General features: G+C 36.0%; 1 protein-coding gene across 1 annotated transcript in view; it reads left to right on the plus strand.

Annotated features, from left to right (window-relative positions):
* cdh4 (cadherin 4, type 1, R-cadherin (retinal)) overlaps positions 1-24,071 on the plus strand; it is a 261,968-nt gene that overhangs the window by 86,983 nt on the left and 150,914 nt on the right. The window contains exon 3 of the mRNA XM_051911720.1: positions 17,580-17,603. Within this exon, the coding sequence (XP_051767680.1) occupies positions 17,580-17,603 (24 nt within the window). The remainder of the gene's footprint in view (positions 1-17,579; positions 17,604-24,071) is intronic.

Consider the following 24,071-nt stretch of genomic DNA (forward strand, 5'->3'; position numbering starts at 1 on the left):
CGATCTTTCTGCAGCCTGCAGCTCTTTCTCTTGCTCTCTCTTTCTCTTCATCCACTCCATCCTGTTCATTAAAATCAGTGCAGAGCCCGTTGGGACAGGCACAAGCAGGGCAATGGATTTCTAGCCATTTAAGAGGAGGCGCTAACTGAAAGAGAGCAGGGAGGAGAACATCGGAAGAACAGGATCCCACAATCAATGAATCAGGCCTAAAGATAAAGAATTAGATGTGGCGTTGTGAACATATGGAGTAGATCGGTGCGACATTGCCTCCAGTACTTGTTAAATGGGTTTCGGTAAAGTTTTCAAAAGGACTTTTGAGATGCCTCATTGCTAGTGGCTTGTGTGTTTGTCTCTGCCTTTTTAGCGAGATCAGAAAGTGTGTTGGCCTGCACATCCTGATTAGGTTTTTTTTTTTGCTGTTGTTGTGTTTTAGTTTTTTTACCTGTAAATTTAGTCGATATTTTGTGCATTTTTACTTTGAAATGTCATAATTTTAGTCGACAAACAGAATTTTAGTTGATAATGTGCTAAATGACATTAGGCTAAGCGTGTAACATACTGTATAGGTAAACATTTATTAAAGCATAATAATAAAAATAATAATAATAGCATGTGGATTTTATTATTACTTTTAGTGGTCTTCATGCCAGTTATTCATAAAAAATGCTGATTCTTTCAAGAACAAAACATGAATGGGTCATTGAATGATTCACTCAAGCAATTTGCTTCAAACCTCTTGATTCAGGAACAAAATCGCTACTGCATGTTGGTAGGTGAAGTACAAATTTTCTGATTCGGCTTTGTTTGGATATATTTTCATTGACGGAGCACAAATAAACCAGGTAACTGACCAAAGAACTGAATGAACTGAAGGCTTAAGCCTCATTTCCACCAAGCAGTACAGGACAGTTCAGTAGAGTTCAGTACGATTCGGGGTGGTAAACTCTGATCTAGCTTGTGTTTCCACCGCCAACAGTACCCTTACTTGATAGTCGTGGTGTATGCCAGAAAGTAGCGATTGATGTCATTCTTGCGCGAAGAAGAAAGCGACACAGTAAACAACAATGGAGGACATACAGCAGATCTTGTTTCTCAGCATGTAGCTGTTTGTCACAAGAAGAAACAGTATTGTGTTTCAACTTTATTAAAAAAAATGTCTCCTCTTGTGTTGTCATTCCCCTTGTAGCATGTGCAAGTGACGATTCTCTGTCAACCAATCAACGTTCTGCAGTGAGTCTAGCTCCACTCTTTAGTACCGGACTGTTGTGCTAGGTAAAAGTCATCATAGTTAAGTAAAATTCTATAGCAGTGAATGAGAGAATACATTAAATATATTTTTTTTGTGTTTCCATTTGCTCAAATACCAAAAGAAAAACAATAGTGTTTTCACAACTTTCATAAATAGAAAAAAAAAAATAGAAAGCGATTGATAACGGCAGTCAGAAGAGAGAAAGATGTCATTTTAACTGTCACTCCCATAGACATAATAAATGGTAAACTTTTGTATTTATTGCATTGCATATTGTATGTTCAGGGATAACAGATTGATTTAGCAAATATGCTATTTATGAACATGACAATTTAAAGTAAATACTAAAGTGTTTTTAACCATACTATAGTAAAGTACTTGAATTAATTTGTTGTGGTAATTCTATAGTTGCTGTGGTAATATAACAACTATAGTAAACAAATTACTTTACCCAAAACTGTACTAAGTTTTCTACAGCTATAGGGTATATTATACTACAATACACTACAGTTTACTGTAGTAAAAACTAAAGTATACTACAGTATTTATTACAGCTTATCAGTTCACTATAGTTAATAATACTTCTGTATGCTGTAGCATTCATTAACATTCATTATTAAAGTGTTGTAAATACTATAAGATATACAGTATACTACAATTTACTATAGTATGGTTCAAAAACACTATAGTATTTACTGTATAAATTACTATAGTATTTTTTTCATGTACTGGATGTAATAATGATAATTGGTGGTAAAAGTGGCTCTCCTGTTGACTTTGTCCTATCAGTGTGGCTCATGAAAAAAAATAGTGAAGACCACTGGACTATGGGAACTAACAATGACAGGTAACTCAGGCAAAACAGGAACAGGGAAAACGAAACCAAAATACAATGAAGCTAAACAGCCTTAAACATAACCCTGACAATACTGTGCCTAAAATTTAAGTTGCTTAATATTAAGGTCTTGTTCTATTGTATAAAAGCATAATCAAACATAATTTTCTGTGTTCTGGTATCTGGATATTGCATTATACTATATGTAGTGCGTTGTTACTGCAACAATGTATTCACAGTGTGAGATGAACTAAGTTATATGGTAGTCAGATTGTGTGAGTTCATCCATGCATTTATTGTTAATGTAGATGTAGTATATATAAATATATTGCATATAAATTGCAATTTCATGTTTATGTTGTGGATATAGGCAATTTAATCTCATACTGTATATAGGATGTGTTTGAGTAAACTAATCAGAACGGATGAGTTCACTGGTGTACAGCTCTTTTAGATCAAGTGAATCAATACACAACATGCTATGATTGGATTATTTGGATCAGTGGTTTCTATATTTTATCTTTAAAAACTCATCCTATGCCATTCTAACCCAGTATTATTTTCTTTCTTCTGTGAAACACAAATGAGGAATGTCCTAAGGCAGCTTTTTCATTCATTGACACTTGGGGATTTTAAGTCGCAAGCTCCAAAAAAGACAAAAATGTATCATAACACTACAGTTGAACTTTTTTTTATGTATGGTAAAATTAGAATAAGGTTTAATGAAGAGATATACTTGCATGCACAAGTTTTTACTCTATTTTTTAACAAATAGAAAATTTAAAAATATCTTAACGACCCTAAAATTTTGAATAGTAATGTTTGTGATAGATTTGTTTAACGATGCATTTAAAAATATGAAAGCAAATAATATAATATAATATAATATAATATAATATAATATAATGATAATTTTATGATGCTTTTTTGTGGGGTTTTTTTGGTGCTTGGCATTTTAAATCCCTATCCACTTTGATTGTACATAAATCTGCCTAAGGACATTCTGCGTAAGATGTTTTGTGTTTCAGAGAAGCAAGAAAATGTTACTGAGAATGGCATGGGGGCGAGTAAATGATGACAACATTTCTGTTTTTTTTCCTTTAATATCTTTCAGTGTTGTTTTTCTCACCATATTTGTCAATAGCATGCTATAATTCTTTGTTATTACCGACAAAAAAACATTTGTCAACAAGAATTTTTGTCAGTAATTTCGTTGACGAGATTACTGCTGATTAGACCTCCCGACGAGTTCTGAATAGCGAAATAAAGTCGAATGATTCCACTTCTGTGTCTCCTTCTGGTTTCACAGGCCATTATGTTTGGAATGCTGCAGAAAAGAAAACCACTTGTGAGTCATACGCGGTCAGGCTACCTTTCACTGACCTGGAGCGAGCGTTCCCTCGGAGGGAAATTATTTCTGCTCTCGTAGTCCTAAATACTTAAAGGTCCATCAACCGGGACCTCCAGCCAGTCAGGTGCAGTGTAATAACCCAGACAGAGGCGGGGAGGACGAACGCGACCACGTTATGCCACCCGCCCCCTCCCTGTGGTGAAATAGATTCACACCATTTCAGTCTCAATGGGCCCTTTGTGGATCTAAATGTCTGTTTTGAAATATGGAATATAAACTCTATCAGGATTGACAACGTCTCTTGCCAGCGGGCTGTAAACAGACCGGAGGTGAAAAGGGGACGGTAATGTTGAAATGAACCCCAAGCGGACTAGACGCAGTGGAACGGACCCCCTTTGGGCTTTAGGTGTATCTTGAGTGTATAACCGCTCTTTATGTGCTGATAGTGGGAGAGTTGCTTTCTTTTCAATGAAAAAGACATTGGATTGGTTGATGATGGTGGAAGGCTTGCCACTGGGTCTTCTGATGCAGTGTTACCACACGCTGGCAATTTTTCTTAGCGACGGGGGGGAGACTGTCGTTTCGCTCTCTGTCTTGCTGTCACCTCTTCTTTTCTTCTTCATCTCTTTTTCCAATCAGTGCCAGGGTTGCATGATTTATAGAAATAAAATTAAGATGGTGTGATGTGGCTTAATATGATTTCAAAATCGAGCAGACTGCGATTTAATTAAATAATTAAATAAATGTGCAACCAGCTCCAGAATGGCACTGGGGGGGATTTGATATACTTCTCCTAGGGCAGGGGTGTCCAATCCTGTTCCTGGAGGGCCACTGTCCTGGAGAGTTTAGCTCCAACCCCAATTAAACACACCTGAACCAGCTAATCAAGTTTTTTAGGCATACAGGAAACTTCCAGGCAGGTGTGTTGTGGTAAGTTGGAGCTAAACTCTGCAGGACAGTGTCAAGACTTTTCGAATAATCAGGCTCTGAGTTTTTAAGTGCTCCTCATTGGAGATTCAAGAGTGAAAAGTGAAAGTGACACGTGAAGCCCAAGTATGGTAACCCATACTCGGAATTTGTCCTCTGCATTTAACCCATCCAAGTTAGTGCACATTAGGAGCAGAGTAGTGAACACACACACACTGAAAACTGTGATACACACCCGGAGCAATGGGCAGCCTTTTTGCTGTGGCACCCGGGGAGCGATTGGGGGTTAGGTGCCTTGCGACTGCCCCGTTGTAGCCTAATGGTTAGTGACTGCCCCATAAGAGATGCTTTGGATTGAAGATGCTAAATTGTGAACGATTATAGAATATCTCGAACGGTGTTGCCATGGCGAGGGATTAAAGTAATGACAAAAAAGGGAAAGAGGAAGTGTCTCATATCGTGTAAAATCATTGTTTGATTTAAATTAAATTAAGATTGTATGTTGCCCGCCATGCACAGGTTTCCTTAAGGCTTGGGCCCGTCATCGCTGCTTGCAGCTATATTTAAATACTTGATTTCTTGTTACAATATTACAATACATTTCTTATTTTGTTTGATATATTAATAATCGCAATAAAAATCAGAATTATTATTTTATACTGAATTAGTCAAAAACAGTGGGTATATATATATATATATATATATATATATATACTGTTCACTTTATGACTAGTGAAAGAGGTTTGTGTTAGTCCTTGTAAAGAGTAATTCCCAACTTTAAAAAAAAAAAAAAAAAAAAAAAACCTAAGAAATAATAGAAATTATAACAAGAAATAATAAAAATAATAATAATAACCTTTTAAAATTATTTTTACTTTACACTCCCTAATAAAATCACCCCACTCATTCTAGAACGGTTAATTCTTTTAAAATATAGTTATTCAAGTCATTTGTGGAACATTACTGTATTTCTTCATATTGCAATATATATGGCAGAAAAAGTATATCACAATGTCCATTTTTTTCAATATCATGCAGCTCTATTTAGTGGTGTTTAGTCCTGTTATGGCTGCAGCCCATCTGTGGGCAGTTAGAGTGAGCGGTTTGTTGAAGGTAAGAGAAGACTGCTCTGAAAATATCTCCCTCTCACTCTCCCGCTCCATCACTTGCTCTTATTTTGTCTCAATTTCTCGCTATCTCCCTGGGTCCCTCATTTGATGGTCTCTTTAGTACCTGCTCTCGCTTTTTTCTTCCAGTTATTTTATTTTCCGTTTCCCTGTCTCTCTCTCTCTGCCGTTCTGTCACTCCCGCCCTCTCTTTTTCTCTGCCGCTCCTGTGGACCCTAAACCCTCCTCCCCTCCACCAGTGAGCGGTAATGACAGACATTTGTTTAATCCAGGCAGTGGGAAATGAGATTAGAGAGAGGAGAGGAGAGCTTACTGCATATCTCCCACACTGTGCCCACAGGCTCCGACTGCATGATGAAGGAAGAGAGAAAAGATGGGGCAGGAAGAGAGAAAGTGACTGAGAGATGCAGAAATAAGACTGAATATACATGTATGTGCAATCATTTACTGACTGTGGGCACTAAACATACCCACCGCAGAGACACCGTGTCCTTGTTTTACTTTGAGCACTAACTCATCACTGTGATGAATATAATGATATGATGACGATCAACCGTAGCAACCAATTTAACCGGGAGATATTTCCTCCCTAATTTTAGAAGTTCACACTTTGCTTCATGATTTGGGAGATGATCATTATATTTTAAGAGTTTTGTTTTGCTTGGCTGGCTGTGTAAAATGCCAGTTCAAGCTATAAGTGGTAAGCACATAGCTGTCACTTGAATTCACAAGGCACAGGACAAAAAAAGGATGAGCTGTAATGGAGTGGTGAAGGTATCACGTCAGAACCCGGAAGTCTAATTCGCCGCTGTTTCCTTCAAAATTTCCTGTGGGGTTTTATAATGGGATTTTTCATTTTATAAGTAAAGTAAAGCATGTGGTTAACATAACTTGATGATACTTTGACGTTTTGTTCTACAATGTAAATTACACACACTCATAGCGAAAACACAAATTTTGGAGCAGTTATGTTCATTTTTGAAAATGTACATTTTTAATAAGTAACTAGATAAGACAGTTTGGGGTCTTAGCATGTGCAGTGTACGTTGTAGAATAAAACGTCAAAGTATCATCAAGTTATGTTAACCACAGGCTTTATTTTACTCGTACATTGAAAAACCCCATTATAAAACCCCATAGAAAAATCTCGAAGAAACCAGCGGCGAATTAGACTTCTGGGTTCTGACGTCATACCTGCATATATATGTAAGCAATAAGGTACGAGAGGCTGTGCTGTATCGCGAATAAGTCACGACTGAAGGGCGTTGTTAGGCATGACGCGAAGCGAAGTGCCTGCAACCCCTTCAGCCGTGACTTATTTATGATACAGCACATGCCTTGAGTACCTTATTGCTTTTATAAAATGGTTACCACACAATACAAATATTAAAGCCAAAAATATGTATCAATGCAACTTTCATGAAGTAAACTTTCACTAAAGCCTTCCTTCCGCCGGAAAAAATAGTCCCTGACCGTGAACAGCAACAGAAGTTACATTATTACACCATTAGATGGCGGCAAAGACTATCTTTATGAGTGTGTCAGTCAGTAGTAAAGACTTTTACATTGAAAAGACTGAACTGTTGTGAACACGGAATAAGACACAACTTACAAATGCTTTGACTAGCGCTGTCAGTCACGGGAAAACCCCTTAACTTTTAAAAGGACAGGATAATACATCTGACATTTAAACAGATTTTTTATTATGAACATAGGACTGACCTGAAGGAAAATGCTAAATCTGAATGCAGGTAATAAACTTGCTCACTCAATCTTTTTCTCACAATACTCTTCTACATATTACAGTAAGCTTCAATGAACAATATCAATTGAGAACATACAGCTTACGTTGCTAAGAGTGGTTGCTAAGGGTGTTGTGTAGTGATACACAGAACCGTTGGGTGAAGCGGTCATAGCTGTGTTTTATCGTGAATAAAACACAGCTATTGACCAATCAGAATCAAGGACAGGAACTAACCGTTTTATAAACCTGCATATATAATGTGTTATAATTAATATTGATAGGCAAATATGACACTTTTGTGATGATGATGTTGAATTATGTATATGCATTTATTCAAAATTTTAAGCTTGCTTACAATGACAGTAAACCTGGAAATATATTATTATTATTATTATTATTAATAATAATAATAATAATAGCTGTATTTAAAAACAACAACACATATATATATATATATATATATATATATATATATATATATATATATATATATATATATATATATATACATACACACGTTGTTTCATAAAATAATAATAAAAATTAAGACTTATTTATAATTATATATTTGTTTAATTATTGTTGTTATTATTATGATATATTAGAATCTATATTTTATATAAAATATCTATACATTATTGTTATTTATTGTTGTTTAATCAATAATAATTAAAAAGTTAAGGAATAATATTTGTTTGTTATTATTATTAATATATATTAGAAAATATATTTAAAATAGAATATCTACACATTGTAATTTGTTGTTGTTTAAAAAAATAATTTAAATAAAGTTATAAATAATTATGCTAATAATTATTATTATTATTTTTTATTTATTTATTTATTTTAAATGGGGAACTAGACTTTTTTTTTTAAGTATTAATTACCAACCTTGGTTATTTTATATTTAAAAGCAGCATAAGTGGTGTGTTGCAGTGGATAAATACAGAACCTTCCACTTTACTTGATAGGTGACTTAAAATAACAGTGTGGCAGTAAGATATATGACTGCAGAACTAGTGACTCTCATCCAATTTTTAATGTTTGTCAGAACAGCAGGCAACGAGTGAAAAACAATTCAATGATTATGTATAACAAAATCTGCTGATGAAGCTGTTGGCCCCCTACTAGCCCTTGGAGATCTCTCTCTGTTGGTAGTCAAGAGAATTTATGTTGCAGTGTTTGTAAACGCACTGTTTACCTCCTTTTCTTTGAGCTCATTCTTTTCTGACATATCTACCAAAATACCTTTCAAACACAGATGCATTTTTCTCTTTTCATCTCTCTATTCTTGAACAGCACAAAGGGCACTGCATTTAAAAAAAAAAAAAAATCTGCCTCCAACAGTGATTTTTAGACTCCCCTCCCCCCTCTGTTCGTGACATTAGCGTGGGGGGAGCCACAAACTGTGGCTGACTACCCTTCATTTCTAATTAGTTGATGATACGCATATATAGAACACTCTGGTAAAAACAAACATGCAGGCACATATAAAAATGAGGGAAAATATTTTGTGCGGTGTTGCCAAAATGTGTTGATGTGCAGTATGGACATCAAAACATAAAAATATTTTCTCCTGAGAGAGATGAGGAAAGCATTTCTATACTGGACACCAGTCAACACTGATGCAAGAAAATGTATCTCTTATCTCATGTTTTTCTTAGATCCTGAAAACTGCACTAAGGGAGCGTGATATTGCATTCATAGATGAAACTTAATAACATGAGGTTCAGTTGATTTACTCATAAATATTGTTCATCAGCAGTTTCTTACCCAAAAAAGAATAATATCTTACCAGCATTGCATTAATTTGCTCCTGACAAAGCAGGCATATTATGAGCATCTGAGCTTTGCAGGAATTTATGCTTACTTTCGTCCAAAAATCAGCGAGCCATATGGTCAGACGTCTATGTTCTCTTAATTTTGCAGAAGTTATTGAATCCAAAAGTCTGGATCAGCACCAGTTGTGTCTAGTTAGGCCTTTGTGCTGAGAATCACAATGTCAAATTTGACCATAAGGCTTTTAATAGTATAGTCTCTATGTAGCTTACCGATTAAAACAGGTTATTACAGTATGTAATGTAGTATTTCAGCGCAAATTAGCTTTAAATGTGAAAGCATTTGGTGAAATGATGGACTACAGCAGTTTTTAATGAGCTATACAGAGCAGTGAGCGGTGAAACGCACAACCCCATGATTCCAAGTTGCAAAGTTAGAACTGTCTTACTGTAGTTTTAAAATATAGAATAAAACTTCTGTACTGTTAGAAACTTTTTACCCCTGTGGCATCGTACATGTGGCATTGTAATCATTTTTCATTTTCAGTTCTGCTTGCTGGAATGACTCCTCACCTCTTTGTAATTTAGTAAATTTGCAGTCCTTGTTGAATCCTCTGTTCATGTAGCTAAAACTGCTTTTGCACTGTGATGTAGCAATTTAATCCTTTTATAAATGGAATACTTCAGCTACCTATTTTACATTTTCCAGACACTGATGTAGGGTTCATGTAAACACTGAGAGACACAACTCCCCACCCTAAAAAACAACAACAAACAACAACAAAAACTCCCTACTAAACCAGTAGGGCTGGTTTCATTTACACTAGAGAAGTGTGGCTGTCTTCTAGAATACTTTAGTGATCTGGAATTTGTGTTTTTAACTTGTGTTTTGTTGTATTAAATAAAATTCGCCACCTTGGAATCATAAGGTTCTATCTGAATTCTGAGCAGTTTTGAGATATTGAGCTTCAAAGTTTTTGCATTCCATACTCCTTTGTGGATAGACCCTTTTTGTTTAAAAAAAAAAAAAAAAAAGTCCCAAAATGTACACAACTTAAAAAAGAACATGACATAATGTAAGTAATTTGGGTGTAACAATATATTGTGTAACAATATATCGCAATACAAAATTCAACAATATCGTGGATAGTAACAATATGTGTTGTGCATAGTTCATCTAAAATGAAAATTACTGTGTGAGAAAAAATTCAAGTTTACAGTCAGTACTACTAGAGTTGTTAAAAGTACCAACTTTGGTACTACGTCAGTACTGAAATTTAAAAAATGTGACGCTTTGAGCGCTGTTGAGCGGATTTCTCTGATTGGCCTTTGTGTTCATGGCTCATTGGATATGTCTGTGATTGGCTTCAATGATCAACACTTCAAAAACGTTGTAAATAGTCGTCAATGACGGTCTTCACCAAGTGCTTACACAGGGGACTGTTTGAAAGCAGACGTCTATCGCGGACCAGTCTGCTGATAGACGCCTGCTTTCAAACGCTCCTGCTTTCAAATGCTCCCGCGCGTTGACCATTGTAGCCAATCACAGACATATTCGATGAGCATGTGAACACAGTGGCCAATCAGAGGTGTTTACGAATCCGCTCAACAGCTCTCAAAGCCTCACATTTTTAAAATTTAATTACCGATTGGTACCGAAGTCGATACTTTTGACAACTCTAAGTACTACATTAAATTACTAAATATAATGTTGAATATAATGTATAATAATGCAATAGGGGAATATTTGTCGTCCTGATAATGCCAAATGTCTTGTGTTACCAGTAAAAAGTACTACATTATTTTAGTATATCAAGTCAGTGACAGAGTATACAAGATTTAGATATTCATCTAAAATAAATCTGTGTTTCAGCGTTAAAATCATGAATATTTTTATTCTGGTATCAACATTGTCCTGTGCGTTGGGTTAGCCTATTCATTTCCACACCAATGTAATACCAAATTTAGCATTTTAATCACCAGTACATTTTTTGTTATCCTTTTACCAAATCTTGGAGTCTTGGAGTATCACAATAATATCGTATCGTGAGTTCAGTATTGTGATATGTATCGAATCGTGACATGAGGGTATCATTACACCCCTAATAAATAAGTCATCACAGAATAAGAATTTACATAAATCAGTTTTGACAAAAATGTCAGATAGAACCTTATAATTCCAAGGTGACGAATTGCCAGATATCATAAAATATGTATGTATATTATGCCAGGCCAAAAAACAAAAAGTCGCTGTTTGGATTTAAATAGGCAAATGCTTAAGAGTCTATGATTGGATCATTATTACAGTGATTATTATGTTTCTAGCATGTTATGTTTGGCAACAGTTCTTCTAACCCTGATTAATGGAGTCTGTAGCTTTTCATTTTTTAAATAACCATGTAGGAAGACACATCATGGCCATATTCTAGGATGACAATGCCAAGATTCATCCAGCTCAAATTGTGAAAGAATGGTTGGGAGGGAGCATGAAGAATCATTTTCACACATGAATTGGCATCTCTGAGTCCAGACCTTAAATTCATTGAAAGTCTTTGGGATGTGCTGGAGTAGACTTTACAGAGTGCTCACCTCTTGCATTGTCAATACAAGATCTTGACCAAACAATGATGCACCACTGGATGGAAATATATGTTGTGATGATACAACACTCTGTAAAGTCAGCACATCCCAAACAGTGATTTTTTTTTTTTTTTTTTTTTTGGCCAGGCAGTATGCCTCTCTTTGAAAATGTGGTAAAAAATAATGCTTGTGTAGTGTATCCATTCCCTGCTACAAATCTTCAGCACTTTAGTATTGGTAATTTTCAACACTATTACTTTAGCTGTGTTGTAATGGGTGTATCTTCCTTTGTTTAGCAACAACAGGTTTAACAGACCATGTGCTGTGTGTTATCACAGCATTCTACTGTATCGTCTAAAGTGCTGGTTCTGTACTTTAGTATTTTGCTGGAGTATCAGCGCTGGCCCGGGTGCATCCCTTCAATGCGTGAGACGAGGTGAGAGTCCAGCTGGGGAAATTACAGAACCAGCCGCTGATTGAACCACTGATGGAGACCATTTGAGCCTTAGCGCTGCAGCAGGAAATTGAATTACCCTCACAATCTGTTTGTGCTGTACGTGCATCCCTCTGTTGTTCTGTTACCTCTGCCATGTGTGTGTGTATGTTTGTGGAGACTCTTTTCGATTACCTCGCTGAATGTGTGAAATCCTCCTGATCTGCTCTACGGTTGCTCGTAGCCGGATTTAACCATGTCACACCTATAGGATATTACCTCTTTTATGGTGTGTCACATGACAGCGAGAGGCTGCGCCCACAACTGCAAAGGTTTAGAGATATGAGATTATGCATGGAGGCTCCAGACATACTGAACCTGGTTATAAGATTGAAAGTGATATTCTTTGGTCACTTTGGACTTCAGTTCAGAAGATTGTTTGCACTTCCATCTTCACTTTATCCTGACTAAAGCTAGATCCTCAAGATCAAACTCTGCCAGGTTTACAACATAGATAACATAAAGCCTACCCTGCGGAAAAGACCAGCATGACTTTTCTTAGAGTTCACCAGCAAAAACAGTGCTGGTTATGCTAGTTAAAGGGATAATTCACCCACAAATGAAAATTCTGTCATCATTTACTCACCCTTTAAGTTGTTCCAAACCTGTATGAGTTTCTTTCTTCATTTGAAAATAAAAGAAGATATTTCGAAGAATGTTGGTAACCGAACAGTTGATGGACCCAATTGACTTACATAGAAGTCTATGGGGACCATTAACTGCGAATTTAGGCTTTTATTCACATATAAATATTCATCGACTCACACATCAGTTGTGGTAAACGGAAGCTCAAGCATGTTTACTTGACTCGTGTGAGAACCAATGAGGTTTGTTCTCATGTGTTATGCAGCACGTTTGAGCTTCTCTGATCAATGCTTATATGTGAATAAAAGCCTAAATTATATCTGTTCATAATATAAAGTGATCGAGTATCTTCATAAAATTTGTACTAAACCACTCAATTCATATGAATTAGGTTTACGATCTCTTTATGAACTTTTTGAAGGGTCAAAGTGGTAGTTGTGTACAGTAGCTGTCTATGGAGGGACAGAAATTTCTCAGATTTCATCAAAAAGATCTTCATTTGAGAGTGAGTAATTAATGACAGAATTTTCATTAAAATTCCCTTTAAGGCCAGAAATAAACTCTATGCAGGTACGTAAACGCAAATGCTATGTTTTCATGCAGTTGTTGTGGCTTTCCAAAATGTGTCAGATGCAAATAGTGCGTTCTTAGGGTGCAGTCACATTTACTGTTGTTCATTGAATTTTTTGAACAATCTGGATTTTTGTGAGGGCGAAAGATTTCCCCAGGCAGATTTCGCATAGCCAATTTTGTCACATGCTTGGTTTGAAAGTGACTTCTGTGTGAGCTGTGCTTCATATTACTATGGCATTACATATTACTATTGAAAATAGAATGTAATCACACCTTAAGGGTTGCCACAATGGTCACTATTTCAGGCATTAACAAAATGTTTTCTTCTATGGCCAGTTCTTTCAGGTCAACTGTCAGAGCAACAGTTTGAAAAAAGTCTTGCTTTGCCATTTTTATATAGCTGGCTAACTGTATAATAATACTGTTTAAGGTTATGGTTAGGGTCCGATCTAACAATTTAGTGTGGTTGCAAAGACATTTGAAGGAAACTCTACTGCCCCCTTAAGTACTGAGTCTTATTTCCACACGTTTAGTATGTCCAGTGGTATGTTCAGTTGCGTTTACTTTGGCATATTTGCGTAAAGTATATTATTGGCTTAATCCTGTTGCACATAAATAATCAGTAATAGACAACAGCAATTTACTAAAGCAAACAAGGTGGATTTTTTTCCACTCTGATTTGGCTTGTATCCAGTTGATATTTTTGTGGCTGAATACATTATCCAAATTGGAAAAAAGGATCCAAACACATCCAGGTTCAGGTTCAAATCTCCTATCAATATAGTGACAATAAACATTAAAACAATGTATGTTCCATGTCTAGAGAAGCTCAAATAATGTAAACAATCCCCAGAATGATGTTTATTTTCACTGTCACTGCTTTTGACAACCTAAACCCTCAACAGTGCACTTTGGCTTATTAAAGCAATCAAGAACGTTTTACCTCATTGTTATTCTGCACGCAACCCATTAGTAATAATTAATCAAAACAAACAAAAACAATAAAGTCCATTGTTGTTTTTCATAATCAGACAACTAATTAATTTGTATGAAGCTAACTTTCCGGCTTTCTCTCCAGTAGGGAGAAAGACATGGAGGAAACATGGAAATTTCTACTTCTCACTACACTCACTCCAATTAATACAGAAATCCATGTGGAACAGAATATTGTTTGTTGCCATTTGTGCAATGAATTATTCATGTTTTTGTTGTGGGAGTGTTTTGTTGGTAGATATATTTCTTTGCATCGTCTTCTTTTTCATTCTGTCTCCCTCTGCTTGTTTTAACAAGACCCAGCAGAATTGAGCATTACTTCTGCACTTAATATGAAACTTTCTTTTTTTTTTTTTTTTTTTTGGTACATTTGCTTGTTCATTACCACAATTTTAATTATATTGGCTTTGTATTGTTACAAGAATGTGCTCAGTAATGTGTTGCAGAGGATCTTTGGAGACCTCACGGCTCTGTCACATTGCTAGGAAACCCGAATGCCGAGATGTAAAGCAGAACTTGTTCTGCACGGTTCATAGGAAACACTGTCAATGGCTTTAGTTTGGGTTTTTTATGCTGTATGCAGGCATTGACCGAAAACACTATTGAACAAGAAATGGAGTAATCTGTATGTTCAGGGAGAGAAATAAATTGCGATGACCTTTCTATTTCGAAGATGCATGAAAGAGCGCACGTATAGTCATCCAGCTAGAGCGATTTAAACACACAACGGGGGCTCGTGACTCAAGGGAACAGACAGTGTATAGACAGGAAAGGCTGAGTGGGTCCTTGGAATGCTGAAAATGTTTTATACAATTATTTTCTTCAGGCAGATGCTGCTTAATTGAACCTAAACGTGTGTCGGCATCTCGAATGAATCATCAGCAGAGGAGAGATTCTTAGTTCATTATTCAAATGAAGGAAGTATTTATTTTTAAGGTTTCTTTCAGGGTATAAGCAAATTTCTTGATGTTTTACAGTTGGCTAAGTCTGCCCTATACGTGCTGGGAGTCTGAAATCGTAACAGTGATTGTTAGTCATCTCCTGGTGAGCGCTACAAGGTTTAGGCATGGGCGAGAGTTCAGACACAGCGTTAGAGTCTGCATCCATGCCAAAATGCCCAGATTGTGTGCCAATGAGTCTGCGTGAAGCCTTGGGGAGGAGAGAGGAACTGCCTGAATTCGCAGCAGTGGGGGATGAGATACTGAATAAATGAGAAATTGTTATTCATGTAGAATAAAGGAACATTGTTTGGAAGACCTACAGCACTCTGGATTTTGTCTGTTTATGTGTGTGATTGTCCACATGCAAAAGTTCTGAAACATGGATTGCATACTCGCAGGTAAAGGAATGCATGAACTTTGAGACAAAACTGTATTTCGACCCAAAGAAGATGCAGTCAGTTGAGCTGGCTCATTGAAAATTCAATTCCCCACTTTCCTATTTTGCATAGAGAGTGAAGTGGAACTCTGAATATACAAGAAAAATTAAAGGGGAAAACCTTGGAAGAGCGATATGAGCATTCAAGCGCAGTGTTATTCTCAGTTGTTAGTATTATATTTTTAAGCATTATCACACAAGCAAGAGTGCTGTTGTTACGTAATATTGGCTGTGATTTGGCAAGAAGTTAATATTACTGGTTTAATAAAACTAAAAATGTTGCCAGATACATTGTGTAGTTTTGCTTCTCTAACAGAAATAGTTCCAAACAAAGCCAAAGCAGGATCAACTTTTGCGACTCCAAGCAACACATAGTGGTGTTTCATCCCAGTTGAATGAATGATTCTGAGATTCATACTGCCATTCATTGTTTTTGAACGTGAAGTGATTGAATGAATCAATTAACTTACTCATAAAGATAATCACTTGATTCATTTTTCAACAAATAGATGTGCTTGAACAAATTGGTCGAATTAATGATTTAATAACTCATACTTAGTCACTTGAATGAATCTGTGTTTTTGAACAAATTGTTTGAGTGAATGATTCAACAACTCACTTATATTTACAGTAATTTGTATAAATCTTGAATTGTTTGAATGAATTATTCAAAAGACAGTCATTTGATTCATTCCTAAATGAATCACTGTGTTTCAACAAATTGGTTGTATGAATTATTCAGTGACTCATATTTACAGTCATTTCAATTAATCACTATGTTTGAACGAATTAATTGAATTAATGATTCAAAAGACTAGTCAGTCATTTGATTCATTCCTAAATGAATCAGTGTGTTTGAACAAAATGGTTGAACAAAGTATTCAATGACTCGCTCCTTTAAAATTACTTGACTTGAATGAATCTGTTTTTGAATTAATTGGCTAAATGAATGACTCAAATGACTCAATTGGCCAGCCACAATAGCACAATTATTGTAAATCTAAACTGTCTCTAGTGTCTTAAAGGGATAGCTCACCCAAAAATGAAAATTATCCCATGATTTACTCACCCTCAAGCCATCCTAGGTTTATATGACAATCTTCTTTCAGATGAACACAATCCGAGATATATTTAAAAATATCCTTAGTCCTCCAAGGTTTATAATGGTTGTGAATGGTAACCCACATTCTGAAGACAGAAAAAATGCATCCATCCATAAAAAAAAGTAATCCATACGGCTCCAGGGGATTAATAAAGGCCTTCTGAAGTGAAGCAATGTGTTTTTATAAGAAAAATATCCATATATAAAACTATAAATTCGAATAAAGAGCTTCCGGTGGTACGCATATTGCGCACATCAATTTGGGCCGAAGAGCAACCTTTGACCCGAACACAATGACGAACGTGGAGGCGAAAAGGAGAGAGCAAAACAAAAAACACTGGTCACAAATTAGAAGTCTAAAACGAGAAATTTTGAAGAGAAATGTCGGAGGATTTCGATATAAGAGAAGAGGAGGTTGAGTTTGTTGCCCAGCCATTTTTGTTTGAACCGTGAGAAGCTTACGATACTCCTACATCCTGCGTCATACATCGCGTCAGAGGATTACTCATTTGGCGCAAGTCAGCTTGCGCATTCTGCATTATCTGTCTTCAGAATGTGAGTTACCATTCACAACCATTATAAACCTTGGAGGACTAAGGATATTTTTAAATATATCTCGGATTGTGTTCGTCTGAAAGAAGATTGTCATATAAACCTATGATGGCTTGAGGGTGAGTAAATCATGGGATAATTTTCATTTTTGGGTGAACTATCACTTTAAAGCATTATGTTAAACCTTATGTGTACATATTGGCAAGGTTTGTTGTGCTGAATCTTGTTGATTGAGTGTACTTGCTAATATCTATTTTGTGTATAAAAGTTGTTTTCTTCTTCTAACCATCTCTCTGTTTTCTCTCACTTGTAGATACCCTGCTGTCATCTGGCCATGGTGAGTACTTGAGAAATATGTTCCCGGATACAGCTCTGCATGACTCTGAATATGCCAGATCTCAAATGTGATTATTGTTTTTCAATGTTGGTCCACAAACCCGTGTGACTCCATCCAACCGAAGCATCGCTGCGGCAGCAGATGTACATCTTTTTTTTTTTTTTTCTGGAATTTACTTTGCATACTTTCAGGGCTGTTGGCTGACACGGAGAACCCAATCTTTGTTAGTGATTACTGAAGACTCACCTCTGCTCCCTCGGTTCTGTTCAGAGTTTCAGAGCTGGCACATTTTCCCAGCATGCTCATTCAATCATTCTCGACTCACTTCGGTCAATCACCCCTCGCGGTTCTATTGTACGGTTCACACGCGTTCGGTCTGGCTGTTTGTCAAAGATGAGGCGCTTGCCCTGGGAGTCGCTGTATAGACAGACCTCTTTTTCATGTACATTTGACTCCATGGGGGGCAGTTTTTAAATTGTATGTTTTTGCTATTGAATTCATGCTGTTATAGAGCCTAAAATTGCCTCCATAATGGAGCGTTGGAAGCATTGCGCATGTGCGGAATATAATGGACTGCGTGACAAGCATATAGTCCACCTGCAGAGCTGCTAGGGCCACTGGAAAATAACACCTGCGCTGACCATTTCTGCATTCGTTCAGAGATTAAAAGAAGAAGAGAGATCACAAAGGAGGGAAAAAAGCCTTGCAGAGTCTGCGCTTAAAGGGCAGTCCTGTCCTAAACTCGAGCTGTATATGTTTTGCACTCAAAGCACACTCGCCCACAATGCTTTGTGGAAACAAGACGCGGCACTGGGTTCGGTTTTTCTGTTTACTCTGCACTTTGCACGAGAATAGGATATGTGCAGGCCAGCAGGGTCTGTATTTCCAGGCCAGCACATTTTACTTTCTTTGCCAGTGATCTTTTGTCAGATGGTAAGCTGGTACATATAGTGTGTTGCCCTTCAAGATTTCTGCAAATGCACCATAATGGATAATAATATGGCTCATGCAAGCACTTTGAATAGCTTTAAAAGGTTGTGAAAACTCTCTGCGGACCAGAGAACTTCTTTATTTTAGTATTTAATGCTTTTTTTACTGTGTTTGTGTGGTGTTAGTGTAAACAAAAGAAAGGGCCATATGGTTGAAGCGATGTAGAAAGATGTTGACGACATCATCCCGACAACAGTAATGGTGGTGGTCACTGTTTAGACAGCAGACATTATTCCTCCGGCTGCTTTACATGAATGCGTTCGCACAAACACGCACACGCTCTGCCCTCCTGTCGAGAGCCGTGAGTGTGACTCAAAAGTGGCTAGACCTAAGGTGCCGACACACATGCTTCACAAACATACACATATGCAAAACTACAGGTATAACAGGGTATATACTATGTACTGTAGATGTCCATATACACGGCTGTATATACAGAGATATGTACTATATGTGCACACAGGTCCGGCCTTACATTTGAAAGGCCCAAATTTAGGTCATGAAAATGAAACGTTTTTTTCTAGCTTCATGCATTCTTTTTTATCAACATCTGAATGTGGGTAAGTTTCATAAAAAAACAACATTTTGAGCCAAAAGCTGAGGAAATCACATTTTTGTCAAAGACTGCATCTGGATCGGATTTAGAACGATGATCAAAACAACATGGATGGAGTAGATCGAGTCCATCAACACCCCTAATGCTTGCACAGTCCTGTAGCTTGTCCTGGGTTGACATTTCATTCAGTAACATTAGGCAGTTTTGGTTTATATGCTGTTTAATGTTGGTGATCACGTTATTTTATATATGCATATGATTACATATGATATCCCTTGTTTGTGTATCTTCTTCGCATGTATTTTGATCTGGAGATTCAGTAGTCTTTAAGAAGATGTGTAATAGCGTCCCCTACCATATAAACAGTGAAAACAAGAAAAGCAGGAAAATTATGTTTGGCGGGGAAGCGTTTTCACATAAATATCGGAAAATTCCATGTTTGGCAGGAAAAGAGTTAATAAACAGCAATTTGATCAGAAAATTAAAATGGGTTTGGATAAATAAAAACTAATTGCAAAGTAGAGGAAAAAATAATATAAATTAAAAATAAATGTTAAATAGGCCATATATTACTATTCAATAGTTTGGGGTCAGTAAGAGTTTTTTTTTTTTTTTTAAAGAAATTAATACTTTTATTTAGCAAGGACACATTAAATTGATCGAAAGTGACAGTAAAGATATTTTTAATGTAACAAAAGATTTCTATTTCAAATAAATGCTGTTCTTTTGAACTTTCCATTCATCAAATAATCCTAAAAAAATGTATCATGACTTTCAACACTGATAATAATAAGAAATGATTCTTGAGCACCAAATTTATATATTAGAGTTTAGCGTATTAAAATGGTTTCTGAATAATGAAGAAATGTGCCATTTAAAGTTTATTTAAAATATAATAAAATAGAAAACTGTAATTTTTACTGTACTTTACAGTATCTCACAAAAGTGAGTACACCCCTCACATTTCAGCAACCATTTTAGTGTATCTTCTCAAGCGATAATACTATAGAAATGAAAGTATATACTTTAGAGTAGTCAATGTTCTGCTTGTATAGCAGTACAGATTTACTCCTCTAAAAATAACTCAACATACAGCCATTATTGTCTAAATAACTGGCGACAAAAGTGAGTACACCCTAAGTGAACATGTCAAAACTATGTCCTAATCCTCAGAGAGTTCTTTGCCATGAGGTGCCAAGTTGAACATCCAGTGGTCAGTATGAGAGGATTGTACTCAAAGCACCAAATTTTAACTGCTTCTATCAAGCAGACAAAAACATGAACATGATGAATAGGACGTGTGGCTTTGCATGGTTAAAAGGCGTAGAGCTGTTATCACTTAGGGTGTACTCACTTTTGTTGCCAGCTATTTTGACAATAATGGCTGTATGTTAAGCTATTTTCAGAGGACAGTATATATATATATATATATATATATATATATATATATATATACTGCTATACAAGCAGCACATTGATTACTCTAAAATATATACAAGTTTCATTTCTATAGTATTGTCCCTTGAGAAGATATACTAAAATGCTGAAATGTGAGGGGTGTACTCACTTTTGTGAGATACTGTAAATCAAATAAATGCAGCCATGGTGAGCATAAAAGTCTTCTTTCAAAAACATCAAAAAATCTTACTGACCTCAGACTTTTTAATGGTGGTGTGGATTAAATAGTCTATATACTGTACATGGAAACACAACATCAAAAATATAATATCATAATTAAAATATAGATTTCCAGTTTTTAATATATCATCATAATAATAATTTAATAAATCACTGTATACAGTACACTTTTTTTCTGAGCTCTTTATAGTTTACATCTGATCGACATATGCTCTCTTTCGGTATGGTTTACTTGATTAGAGTTTTCACATCCGGCGTCATTTATTCTAGACTGTCTTACAAGTCCTCCTCCATCATTTCAAGGCTGTAGCCGACCTCCTGTATCACCTATAGGACATGCTGGCTCCGCATACACACAAACACTCAACAAGTCAATACTTTATAGGTGTTTTTGCTGAATGTTGCTCTCATTCTCTCTGTCTCTCTCCTCACTGCCCCTCCATTTTTTCGCTATGAATACCGGGTGATGGCTTAAACTAAAGGAATGAAAGCAGCAAAGGAGGCGAGTGTAAGAGAGATGGAGGAATGAAGATGAAAGAGTGAATGAAGGAGAACTCTGTGTCCTTGGCCTTTGTGTGGGACTGGCTGCACTCTGTGGTTTTGATGACAGAATGCTTTACAACTGTCAGCTTATGCGTACCTCTTCACTCATTTTTTTCTTCTATATCTTCTTTTTTTCAAACAAGTTTCAGTTCGTCCTTTTCATTACCATTACTCTTATACAGTGGTGGACAGTAACTAAGTATTTTTACTTCGTTACAGTACTTAAGGACATTTTTTAAGTATTTGTACTTTACTCAAGTATTTTTATTTTTTAGCAACTTTTACTTCACTACATTCCAAAGCATAAGATCGTACTTTTTACTCCACTGCATTTCATAAAACATATCGTTACTCATTATTTTAAAATGAAGAAATCATTAGATGCTCAGAGACACAAAAGCGGTGTCCGATTCGTGCACGAACTGATTCTTTTCAATCAAATCACAAATCACATCAACAGTTCATTCACGAATTGGACTGATCGTATTGCAGCTGTTCTCGAGTCAACAACTCACTGATTCAATGATCCGTTCAGAGCGAGTCTCCAGTGAACTTAATTTACAAGTCTGACTGAAAATTAGCCAAGAACTGGGGGATCCTCGAGTGCGCGCGACTGATGGTGAAAAGTAAGTTAGCCTACTAATGTTGAATTTTAGGATTAATTATTGTAACTGAAAATCATATTTAGGTCACAACTGTCAGTTGTTTGTGAACTAAATCTGTTGTAAAGGGCGATCTGTTTAAGCCCACTGAAATACTTTAATGCGGACACATCCACATCAATGTGTCTACAGATCGTGATCTCGATTCAAACAGATCAAATAACATTTTAAAACTAACTTGGTGCTTCAAATAATGGTTGTATCAATTACATCGTTACGGCACTAGGAGGCGACAAGTGACTGTTAAAATGTATTTGACATTGAACGATTAATTCAAAAGATTTGTTCAAAAACATTGATTAATCCACTAATGAAACAAGTAGTTATGAGTGAGTCATTGAATCATTCATTCAAACCCATTTTTTAAATAATTTAATTTAATTTAATTTAATATTCTGCAGCAATTAATATTTTGTCCTCTAGTAAATAATTATAGGCTATTTTGTTTAGCTGTCTATTCAGAATCGTGGGAGAAGCATGATTTCTATTTGAAACAAACAAAAAAAGAAACAAAAGAAACCTTGATTCTAACTTTATCCAGAATCGTGCAACTCTAACACAAAATAAAATAACATATGAACGTTCATCTTCCCCACTGCTGTAGCAATTTTTTAAAATGTTATGTATTTAGCCCTATATGTTTCGTCTGTTTTTATATTGTTTGTCAACATACATTTATATTATGTATCTGTATCCACTAATCTTCCATCCATACTGACTAGTGCTGGCTATTTGACAATTCATAATCATTCATAATTATTTTGAGCAATAGGATTAAAATATATAATATAAAATTAAATTAAATTATATAAGTGGCCTATATAAAATTACAAAATAAACGTTCATCAATTAGTACTTTTTTACTTATTAAAAATCAAGTACTTTTGTACTTTCACTCAAGTAAAATTGAAAAGGAGCACTAAATACTTTCACTTGAGTAATATTTTATTATACGTATCTGTACTTTTACTCAAGTACTTGATTTGTGTACTTCGTCCACCACTGCTCTTATATTTTGGGACTTTGGTTTGTTTGGGTCAGTTATGAACCCACTCATTATGTAGCTAAAATGGGCATATGCATTTGTTTATTTTTGGGTTGCTAGGCCTGTATATAGAGGAAAATGTAAAAGTCTTTATTGTCAAAAGTATTTGGATCAATTTAAAGCATCTTTGCTGAATGAAATAATTTCTTTAACCCTCTGCAGTCTGAGGGGTGGGGTTTAGTGTACACAAATAAAAATGTCCCTTTTTATCCCTTTACAGTTTCGAATGATGTCTTGTTCTTATCTGTATGACCAATAATGATGGAATATTTTAAGTTCTTTTCTCTCTTATCAGTAAACAAATGCTCCAGAACACGCCTGCGCATTCGTCAACCCCAGAGGGTTAAAAAAAAATCTTATTGACCCCAACCTTTTGAACGATAGCTGCATAAGAAGCATTAGCAATATGGCCGCAGAGTGGCTTGCCTTGACTTTGCGATGTTTCACCTGAATCACCTCCACTGCAAATTCTTTCTGTCCATTTCTCTTTTTTGTTTCTCTCTCATTCTTTCCACCCCCTCACTCTCTCGCAGTTTAATTGCCGCTACCTGAGGTAGGCCTAGGTGTAATTGTTATAGTAGAAAGTGCCTTGGTCGGCTGGTTTTAAAGCCTTTTATCTGTAATCTCCCGATTGATTATGCTTTTTTCTGCCAGCAGAGCAAATTGTTCAAACCCATCAGGTGCACGGCGGGGAAAAAAAACAGCGAAAGAGGAGCTTCAGCTGTGCAACAGCCAAATCACAGAGCACATCGGCTAGAACATCAAATTCAGTGACAGACAACACAATGCTGCTTTTTAGTTTACACACAGAGACAAATGAAACACAGATGTCTTCCTTGATTTGTCAAAAAATGGAAAAAAGGGGAAGATTAAAAAGTGTGTGATCTGTAATTTAGAAAAAAAAAACAAATAAGGAAATGATTTTTTGAGTCTAACTGTTGGCATGTAATATATCAAAACATTATTTTGGCTGCAATGAATTGCAGTGAACAATTTCTACACCATTATTGCAATTCTGCAGGCAGCTTCACAGT

The sequence above is a fragment of the Ctenopharyngodon idella genome, chromosome 11, assembly GCF_019924925.1.
Source record: "Ctenopharyngodon idella isolate HZGC_01 chromosome 11, HZGC01, whole genome shotgun sequence".
NCBI classification, from domain to species: Eukaryota; Metazoa; Chordata; class Actinopteri; order Cypriniformes; family Xenocyprididae; genus Ctenopharyngodon; species Ctenopharyngodon idella.